The 11,378-nt window shown below is 42.7% G+C and overlaps 1 protein-coding gene across 1 annotated transcript in view; it reads right to left on the bottom strand.

Annotated features, from left to right (window-relative positions):
• The window catches only part of LOC311137001 (reelin-like), a 221,303-nt gene that overhangs the window by 76,015 nt on the left and 133,910 nt on the right, over positions 1–11,378 (bottom strand). The window contains 4 exon segments of the mRNA XM_084171327.1: positions 7,380–7,431; positions 8,063–8,159; positions 8,442–8,520; positions 8,686–8,718. Coding sequence (XP_084027453.1) covers positions 7,380–7,431; positions 8,063–8,159; positions 8,442–8,520; positions 8,686–8,718 — 261 coding nt within the window.

Below are 11,378 nucleotides of genomic sequence, written 5' to 3'. Positions count from 1 at the left end.
TGAGTTGTGTAAGGGTTTTTCATAAACGTTCATTACATAGAGTGCTGTGAAAAGGTATTTGCCCCTACAGGAGAATGTCATGCCATCTGTCTGTGAGCTGAAGCAGAAGTGCAGCTGGGTCATGCAGCAAGACAATGATCCAAAACACACAATCAAGTCTACATGAAATGGCTAAAAAGCAACACATTTGAAGATGTGGAGTGTTCTAGTCAAAGTCCAGACCTAATTCCAATTGAGATGTTGTGGCAGGACTTGAAACGAGTACTTCATGCTTGAAAATCCACAAATGTCGCTGAGTTACAGCAGTTCTGCATGAAAGAGTGGGCCAAAATTCCTCCACAGCGACGAAAGAGAGTGATCAACAACTACAGGAATCATTTGGTTGGAGTCACTGCAGCTAAAGGTGGCACAACCAATTATTGAGTGTAAGGGGGCAATTAATTTTGCACACAGGGGCATTGGGTGTTGTGAATCTTTGTATTTTGTATTTTATTAGGATCCCCATTAGCTGTTGCAAAAGCAGCAGCTACTCTCCCTGGGGTCCACACAAAACATAAAAATGACATAATACAGAACATTAATAGACAACAGCTCAAGGACAGAACTACATTATTTTTTTTTTTTTTTACAAAAGGCACATGTAGCCTAGATATCAATACATACACACAAACTATCTAGGTCAAATACGGAAGAGGTGTTGTGCCGTGAGGTGTTGCTTTATCTGTTTTTTGAAACCAGGTTTGCTGTTCACTTGAGCAATATGAGATGGAATGGAATTCCACGCAATAATGGCTCTACATAATACTGTACACTTTCTTGAATTTGTTCTGGATTTGGGGACTGTGAAGGATGGTTCTGATGAGCTATTTGGCGTTGCAACTAGTCTAGCTGCTAGCTAGCTGCCTATCAAGCTAGTGGGGTTTCTTGAGGGCTTGAACGCAGCCCACGACGTGGTTAGCCATTGTGGCTGGGATCGTGGATTGTCCTGGGTTTGTGGGTGTCTAGATCCCTGCTGTTTGTTATCTTCAATCTTCCCTGTGACCTGCCCTGTCTAGAACTGTGAGGAGTAACAGCGTAACCTACGTCGCTAGCTACCATGACAAAGACCAAAGCCAGCGGGAGTACCGTTGTCGAGGACAGTGGTGTCTCTCTATCACACGTGAAGGATCTTTTAAACAAAAATAGTTCTACAAGCAGTTGTTACAACAACAAGAAAATAGCTTCAAGTGCTTTGTCCAAATACAGGTGGACTCGACTAATAAAATAATGGACGACCTGACCAGAGAGTTCCAGGACCTGAAGAACAGTTTGCAGTTCTCCCAGGGTCAGCTCGATGAGTTGAAACAGGAGAACGGCAAGATGACAGCAATTTCTAAGTCATTGAGAGAGGACATGAGTTCTGTGTGTGAATCCATGATAACAATGACGGATAGTCAGACTATCTCGAGGGACAATCAAGACGTAACAACATGGTTGTGGATGGAATTGCAGAATCTCCACATGAGACCTGGACGGAGTCTGAGGACAATGTGAGGGAAAGGATCTCTGAGAAAGTGAAGATGGACCACAGGAAGATTGAGGTAGAGCGCGCCCACAGGACTGGAAAACCCACCACCGGCCAAGGTGACAGGCCCAGGCCGATAGTGGTCAAGTTCCTGAGGTTCAAGGACAAGTTAGCTGTTCTGGAAAGAGCCAAGAACTTGAGAGGAACGTATATCTTTCTCAACGAGGACTATCGTGAAGCTGTGCGCCAGAAGAGGAAAGAAATTATCCCAGCCATGAACCCTGCCAGAGCGCGTGGGGACATTGGTTACATCCGCTATGACAGGCTCATTGTCTGCCCTCCCTCCCAGAAGCCTGGAAGGGATGAGAGAGCCAAGCCTATGGGTTGGCAGCTTCAACCCCACAGCACACACACACACACACCAATTGATTAATGGACTGCTGAATATATATTGTTTTCTCTTGCTTTGTTTGCTCTTTTCAGTATTCAGTATCTCTGATAAGCTACCCAGGAAAGGGCTGAAAATAGCCCATATTAATAGCCTTAGAAATAAGGTTCTTGCAATCAATAACTTGCTAACATCAGACAACATTCATATATTAGCCATGTCTGAGTCTCACTTAGATAATTCATTTGATGATACAGCAGTAGCAATACAAGAATATAACATCTGTAGAAGAGACAGAAATGCTTATGGGGGAGGTGTTGCTGTAAATATTCAGAGCCATATCCCTGTAATGCATAGAGAAGATTTTACTTCAAGTGTTATTGAAGTGTTGTGGTTGCAGGTTCACTTGCCACATCTAAAGCCTTTTCTTTTGGGGTTATGCTATAGGCTACCAAGTGCGAACAGTCAGTATCTAAATAATGTGAAATGCTTGATAGTGTATGTGATGTAAACAGAGAGGTCTACTTTCTTGGGGACCTGAATATTGACTGGTTTTCATCAAGATGTCCGCTCAAGAGGAAGCTTCTTACTGTAACCAGTGCCTGTAATCTGGTTCAGGTTATTAATCAACCTACCAGGGTGTTTACAAACACTACAGGAACAAGATAATCCACATATATCGATCACATTTTTACTAATACTGTAGAACTTTGTTCTAAAGCTGTCTCCGTATCAATTGGATGCAGTGATCACAATATAGTGGCTATATCCAGGAAAGCCAAAGTTCCAACAGCTGGGCCTAAAATTGCGTATAAGAGATTATACAAAAGATTTTGCTGTGACTCATATGTGGATGATGTAAAACATATTTGTTGGTCTGATGTGATTACTAAGGAGCATCCAGACGCTGCACTTGATGAATCTATGAAATTGCTTCTTCCAATTATTGATAAACATGCACCTGTTAGGAAACTGACTGTTAGAACTGTTAAGGCTCTATGGATTGATGAGTAATTAAAAAACTGTATGGTTGAAAACAGTCAATATTCAGGTCGCCAAGAAAGGAGTGGCTAATAAGTCTGGCTGCACATCTGACTCGTTGACTTACTGCAAATTGAGAAAGTATGTGACTAAACACAACAAAAAGAAGAAGAAACTGTATTATGAAGCCAAGATCAATGATATAAAGAATGATGGAAAAAAAACTTTGGAGGACTTTAAATTACATTATGGGCAGAAAGACAATTTCAACTCCATCTTTCATCGAATCAGATGGCTTATTCATCACAAAACCATTTGATGTTGCCAATTATTTTAATGATTACTTCATTGGCAAAGTGGGCAAACTTACACAGGAAATGCCAACAATGAACAGTGAGCCATCGTATTCATGCATAAAAAAACAAATAATGAAAGAAAAGCATTGGAAGTTTGAATTTTGTAAAGTTAGTGTGGGAGAAGTGGAAAAAGTATTGTTATCGATCAATAATGACAAACGTCCTGGCATTGACAACTTAGATGGAAGGCTACTGAGGATGGTAGCTGACTCTACAGCCACTCTTACAGTGAGGGAAAAAAGTATTTGATCCCCTGCTGATTTTGTACGTTTGCCCACTGACAAAGACATGATCAGTCTATAATTTTTATGGTAGGTTTATTTGAACAGTGAGAGACAGAATAACAACAACAAAATCCAGAAAAACGCATGTCAAAAATGTTATAAATTGATTTGCATTTTAATGAGGGAAATAAGTATTTGACCCCTCTGCAAAACATGACTTAGTACTTGGTGGCAAAACCCTTGTTGGCAATCACAGAGGTCAGATGTTTCTTTTAGTTGGCCACCAGGTTTGCACACATCTCAGGAGGGATTTTGTCCCACTCCTCTTTGCAGATCTTCTCCAAGTCATTAAGGTTTCGAGGCTGACGTTTGGCAACTCGAACCTTCAGCTCCCTCCACAGATTTTCTATGGGATTAAGGTCTGGAGATGGCTAGGCCACTCCAGGACCTTAATGTGCTTCCTCTTGAGCCACTCCTTTGTTGCCTTGGCCGTGTGTTTTGGGTCAATGTCATGCTGGAATTCCCATCCACGACCCATTTTCAATGCCCTGGCTGAGGGAAGGAGGTTCTCACCCAAGATTTGATGGTACATGGCCCCGTCCATCGTCCCTTTGATGCGGTGAAGTTGTCCTGTCCCCTTAGCAGAAAAACACCCCCAAAGCATAATGTTTCCACCTCCATGTTTGACGGTGGGGATGGTGTTCTTGGGGTCATAGGCAGCATTCCTCCTCCTCCAAACACGGCGAGTTGAGTTGATGCCAAAGAGCTCGATTTTGGTCTCATCTGACCACAACACTTTCACCCAGTTCTCCTCTGAATCATTCAGATGTTCATTGGCAAACTTCAGACGGCCCTGTATATGTGCTTTCTTGAGCAGGGGGACCTTGCGGGCGCTGCAGGATTTCAGTCACTGTATCTGTCATATCTTTAATTTGAGCCTAGAGGAAAGTCTTTGTCCTCAGGCCTGGAGGGAAGCCAAAGTAATTCCGCTACCCAAGAATGGTAAAGCGGCCTTTACTGGTTCTAACAGCAGAGCTTGCTGCCAGCTCTTATCAAATTGTTGAAAAAAATTGTGTTTGACCAAATACAATGCTACTTCTCTGTAAACAAATTATCAACAGACTTTCAGCATGCTTATAGGGAAGGGCAATCAACATGACTGATGATTGGTTGAAATGAATTGATTATAAGTAGATTATGGGAGCTGTACTGTTATAATTCATTGCAGCCTTTGATATTATTGACCATAACCTGTTGTTGAAAAAAGGTATGTGTTATGGCATTTTAACCTCTGCCATATTGTGGATTCAAAGCTATCTATCTAATTGAACTCAAAGGGTTTTCTTTAATGGAGTAATGTAAAGTGTTGTGTACCACAGGGCAGCTCTCTAGGCCCTCTACTCTTTTCTATTTTTACCAATGACCTGCTACTGGCATTAAACAGAGCATTAGTGTCCATGTATGCTGATGATTCAACCATATACGCATCAGCAACCACACCTAATGAAGTCACTGAAAACCTTAACAAAGAGTTGCAGTCTGTTTTGGAATTGTTTGCCACTAATAAACTGGTCCTGAACATCTCTAAATCTAAGAGCATTGTATTTGGTACAAATACGTTCCCTAAGTTCTAGCTCTCAGCTGAATCTGGTAATGAATGGTATGGCTGTTGAACAAGTTGAGGAGACTAAATTACTTGGTGTTACCTTAAATTGTAAACTGTCATGGTCAAAACATATAGATTCAATGGTTGTAAAGATGGGGAGAGGTCTGTCCGTAATAAAGAGATGCTCTGCTTTTTTGACACCACACTCCAAAAAGCAAGTTCTGCAGGCTCTAGTTTTGTCTAATCTTGATTATTGTCCAGTCGTGTGGTCCAGTGCTGCAAGGACATACCTAGTTAAGCTGCAGCTGGCCCAAAACAGAGTGGGACATCTTGCTCTTCGTTGTAATCAGAGGGCTGATATAAATACTATGCATGCCAGTCTCTCTTGGCTAAGAGTTGAGGAGAGACTGACTGCATCACTTCTTCTTTTTATAAGAAACATTAATGTGTTCAAAATCCCAAATTGTTTGCATATTCAACGTACACACAGCTCTGACACACATACTTACCCCACCAGACATGCCACCAGGGGTCTTTTCACAGTCCCCAAATCCAGAACAAATTCAAGAAAGCGTACAGTATTATATAGAGCCATTATTGCATGGAACTCCGTTCCATCTCATAATGCTCAAATAAAAAGCAAGCCTGGTTTCAAAAAACAGATAAAGCAACACCTCACGGCACAACACCTCTCCCCTATTTGACCTAGATAGATTGTGTGTATGTATTGGTATGTAGGCTACGTTTGCCTTTAAAAAAAATTTATGTAGTTTTGTCCTTGAGCTGTTCTTGTCTATTAATGTTCTGTATTATGTCATGTTTCATGTTTTGTGTGGACCCCAGGAAGAGTAGCTGCTGTTTTTACAACAGCTAATTGAGATCCTAATAAAATACCAAATACCTGTATCATAAAATGTATTATATAAGTGAGTCTCAGGAATGGCTAATATATGATGTTATCTGATGTTAGTAATAACATGTCATTTAGCAGACACTTTTATCCAAAGCGACTTACAGTCATGCGTGCATAATTTTTTTTGTGTATGGGTGGTCCCAGGGATCGAACCCACTACCTTGGCGTTACAGGCGCCATGCTCTACCAGCTGAGCTACAGAGCAAGTCATTGATTTCATTAACCTTATTTCTATGGCTACATATATTAATATGGGCTATTTTCAGCCCTTTCCTGGGTAGCTTATCAGAGGTAGATATAATATGGAAAAGAGCAAACAAAGCAAGAGAAAACATTTACATTCAGCAGTCCATTAATCAATTGGTGTGTGTGTGTGTGTGTGTGCTGCAGGGTTGACGTTATGAACCCATAGGCTTGGCTCTCTCATCCCTTCCAGGCTTCTGGGAGGAAGGGTGGACAATGAGCCTGTCATAGCAGATATAAGCAATGTCCCCACGGGCCTGTGGTGGGTTTTCCAGTCCTGTGGGTGCTCTCCACCTCAATCTTCCTGTGGTCCATCTCCAATTTCTCAGAGATCATTTCCCTCACTTTGTCCTCAGACTCCATCCCAGTCTCATGTTGAGATTCTGCAATTCTGTCCACAACCATGTTATTCCGCCTTGATTGTCCCTCGAGATTTATCCGTCATTGTTATCAAGGATTCACACACAGAACTGATGTCCTCTCTCAATGACCTACAGATTGCTGTCATCTTGCCGTTCTGCTGTTTCAACTCATCGAGCTGACCCTGGGAGAACTGCAAGCTGTTCTTCAGGTCCTGGACCTCTCTGGTCAGGTCGTCCATTATTTAGTTAGTTGAATCCACCAGTATTTGAACAAAACACAAAGCTATTTTCTTGTTGTTGTAACAACTGCTTGTAGAACTCTTTTTTTAAATTTATTTAAAAGATCCTTCACCTGTGCTAGAGAGACACCACTGTCCTCAACGGTACTCCCGCCGGCTTTGGTCTTTGTCATGGTAGCGACGTAGGTTACGCTGTTACTCCTCGCAGTTCCAGACAGGGCAGGTCACAGGGAAGATTGAAGATAACAAACAGCAGGGATCTAGACAGCCACAAACCCAGGACAATCCACGATCCCAGCCACAATGGCTAACCGCGTCGCGGGCTGCGTTCAAGCCCTCAAGAATCCCCGCTAGCTTGATAGGCAGCTAGCTAGCAGTATGTAATTGTTGTATTATTTGTTCACTCAGGTTCCCTTTATCTAATATTAGGTTTTGGTTGAAGATTTGATAACATTCAGTATCAAAAATATGCAAAAATAGAGAAAATCAGAAAGGTGGCAAATACTTTTTCACAGCACTGTAAAATGACATGAGTGATTGCCTACATTATGTTTTTTACTCACCAAGAGCAAACTGCAGGATAGAGGCTGTGGTGGTGTTGAGAGGTACAGTGGTCTTGAGGAGAGAGGGTACATATATCACATGTTAGAGGATAAAGTCAGTGGGGCTTAATTCAACGTTTGCCTAAAAGCTGGGGAATGGGGCTACAGATATCTAATCACAATCTAATTCCTAGATTAAGGAATGCAAGGGCTTTCGTCAGTGTGTGTTTGTGTGTTCTGTGTGTTCTGTGTGTGTGTGTGTTCTGTGTGTGTGTGTTCTGTGTGGGGCATGCATCATTGTGTGTACTGCACTTGACTGAACTAGTGCCAGACAGCTGCATGAAACACTTGGAAGGCTGACAGACATACTCTGTAAAAGCTTATTATCAGAGTAAGCAAATAGAATCAGGACACACTAAACACAGCCGCTCGCTGTCTCTCATCTGGTGCAACATGGAAATAGTGGTTATTAACATGATTATTATCAGATACGTGGAAGCATTGTAGTGTCTTTGTGGTTCTGACATGATCTGATATGTTGTAGGTTGTAGGTTGTGGTATTATGTGGTTGTGGTTGTGTTCAATAATAGTGTCGTTTCGGTTCTACTATGGTTGTGATAAACTAGGTGGTTGAGGTCGTAGTGTGGTTGTAATTATGGCTAGAGGAGTGGTTGAGTTTGTGGTTGTATTGTGGTCATAGTTACCAGTTCTCTCTCTCCGAAGGGCTCACAGAAGATGACAGCTCTGCCATGCATCAGAACCCCACACTGCTCTCCTACATCACAGTTACTACACTCTGACCTGGGGTGGGGGGGGGGGGGGGGGGGGGGGGGGGGGGGGGGGGGGGGGGGGGGGGGGGGGGGGGGGGTACATTAGAAGATAATTTATGCAGGTTTAGATATGAATCCAAATGACTTACTGTAATTTTTTATAAGACATTTTTGTCTTCTTCAACTGCAGTGTGTGACAAAATTACACAAAACATGATGCTATAGTAGCCACTTTGTGACAACTGCTGATGTAAAAAGGACTTAAAAAATTACATTTGATTGATTGATTGATTAATTGATTGATGTAACCTACCAAATGCTGGGGTCTAGCTCTCCCTGCAGGTTGGAGTCAAAGTCATCACGCAGCACCGCATGGTTCCCATGGATCTCAGCTACACACAAAATACACAACAACAAGGGTTAGGAGATAAAACATGACAGAGAAGGGTCCAATTTTTAATAAGATCAAAGTTGTTGATGTTGGACTCCAATAATTTGGTATGACCACATTAGATTGAGTTGATAGCACATAAACATGCAAAAACAATTGCACTCACCAAGACTGGGTCTCAATGGCGATTCAGTAGGTGCTGAAAAAGAAAGAAGAAGATGCATCAGTAACCCTGCAGCTTGTTCCCCTACTCTGACAGCCATTGCCATCGGCCAGAGAGAGACCAGAGATAGTAGAGTATAGGCCAGTCAACATGTCCCTCCTGTCTCAGACAGTCTCATATGTGCTGGCATGTCACGACTTCTAATATAGTCAGAGTGATCAGAGTGTCATCTGTGATGTGTGCCAGGCCTAGCTATCAGCCCCTCTGTTTTGGACAAGAACCAAGAAGCAGGAGAGAGCATGTTAACACATCACATCACTGGGAAACAGCCAAACTGAGCAGCGACAAGATAGAGCACACTTCAATCCAATTCGAAGCAAAAATAACTTTGTGTGGCAGTGGCTCCAGTACTTGCTGTTCCAGTGCCTGCCCTCCCTGACTGTAGATAGTGGTGCTGGCTCTCCTGTCGAGGACCAGTACTGATGTTAATTATAATAATATAATATATATAATATGCCATTTAGCAGACGCTTTTATCCAAAGCGACTTACAGTCATGCGTGCATACATTTTTGTGTATGGGTGGTCCCGGGGATCGAACCCACTACCTTGGCGTTACAAGCGCCGTGCTCTACCAGCTGAGCTACAGAGGACCACAATTAAGTAATGAAGGTCCACTTGGACCTGATTAATAGTTCAACAACAATTAACACCCCTCCCTCCCCTGAGGCCCGTCCCTCTTAATCTGTTGCCAAGCCAACATGCCACTGAAAGCTCTTCCAGGAGTGCTCTGCGAGACAGGCAGATGGAGGAAGAGGAGCAGAGGGAGAGATTAGGATGATTTTGACTCAGTGAACCAAAGCAGAGCATGATGTTATACAGTACAATCTTTTGACATTTAGCAGACGCTCTTATCCAGAGCGACTTACACTTAGCGAGTGCATACATTTTTCATACTGGCCCCCCGTGGGAATCGAACCCACAACCCTGGCGTTGCAAGTGCCATGCTCTACCAACTGAGCTACAGGAGGCCTACAGGGTACAATGTGAGGGTACCCTGATACATTGGATTGATTAAAAGGGACTTTAAAATCCCCAAAACCATCAAAGCTCAATTCCCTTCACATTTTGACTTTTCCCAGAAAATTACAATAAAAAGGGGCACTTAATGATCAAAAGATCATTGCAGACATCTGAGTGGTTATTTTTGTTTTTCTGATATCCTGGGGTAAGATGTTTTACTGTACCTTTCGCTATTTCTGTCAGTACCCTTTATCAGTACTCTTTATCAGTACTCCTATGCACAATGGCATTGACCCCAATGAGTTAGGGAACCCTTCCTTTTCAGTCCTATTCAAGGTGGCGCTTTAAAATATAATTATTTTAAGCAGAAAAGAAGAGAAGGATAATCTTCAACTGTGTTTTCTATCTGGGATCAGCCTGCACCTCTGATAAAACCAAGCCTTTAGTCCAGATAAGATCCCCACTTCTCATCCCCAACTTCCATATAAGAAACTTCCAGGTGATTTCAATGGCTTTTAACTTTCCACAAATCATACACTGCTCCCTAAAGCTCCTCCAAGAAGGAGGGAGATCCCTCTTCCCCCAAAAACCCATCCATAAACAATGGAACCCAAACCAGGACTTGGAGGCTGGAGGGATTATTACTAAAATGTCTGACTATTAAAAACCAAACGAATTGTCTTTCCATAGTTCAAACCCCCCTGCTCTACTCCTTTCAAGCAGGCCTAATTTCTCCACATTGGATCCTAATACTGGGCTTTTTTAGCTAACTGGATTTGCCATTCAGCCATTCAAAGGGGGATTGGTTTGGTGGAACTTCAGATTAGTGCTGACTGTAAAGTAAAAGTTTGTGTAGTCTTGGCATTCTGTTTGACAGGGCAGAGAAGAGGAACTGTTTTGGTGCATGTGTGTCTGTGTGTGTGTGCGCGCATGTGTATGTGTATATGTACTGGTAGGCCCTGACATGGAGCTCCACGACCGGATATTTAGCTCTGTGGTGAAGCCCATTAAAAGCAGATCAAAGGGCCTCCCTCTCTGGCTCCTGCTGATTCAAAACATGTTTAGAGGGATCCATCAAACCCCAGCCCCCCTTACTCTCACGCTCCCTTCTCGCTAATCATTTGCATTTTAATCAAACATAATGAAGGGAAAATGTTGTAGTCTATATGTGTGCATTAATAATTTTGCAGTCTATCTGTGTGTACTAATCATCCCCCTCATTCCTAATTAACATATATCACTCCTCACCTCTCCACCTAATAGCTGATGTGTGGTGAGCGTTCTGGCCCAAAATGGTCGCCGTGCCTCATCCGGGTGGGTGCCGCACATTGGTGGTGGACAAGGTGAGTTTCCCCCTACTATGGTAAAGCGCTTTGAGTACCTAAGTTGGTAGAAAAACGCTATATAAATCCAATCAATTGATATACATACGTATTTAACCTACATATACACATAAGGAATACCCACAGCTCCTCTCTGTACATTGATGGACAGCATGAGGCCTTCTGTGACTTGCCCTCCTTCTCTCCTCTCCATTTCTACTGTCTCTAACAAGCACTCCCTCTTCAACACTTTCTAAAGTGGTGTCCTTCTGGCTGGAGAAAGGCCCAGAATGTTTAGGAGTTCACTAATCCCTTCCTCTCTCTCTCTCTCTCTCTCTCTCTCTCTCTCTCT

The sequence above is a fragment of the Coregonus lavaretus genome (assembly GCF_964263955.1).
Source record: "Coregonus lavaretus genome assembly, chromosome: 11".
Classification (NCBI taxonomy): Eukaryota; Metazoa; Chordata; class Actinopteri; order Salmoniformes; family Salmonidae; genus Coregonus; species Coregonus lavaretus.
The sequence above is the reverse complement of the archived record's forward strand: the minus strand, read 5'-3'. Positions and strand labels throughout refer to the sequence as shown.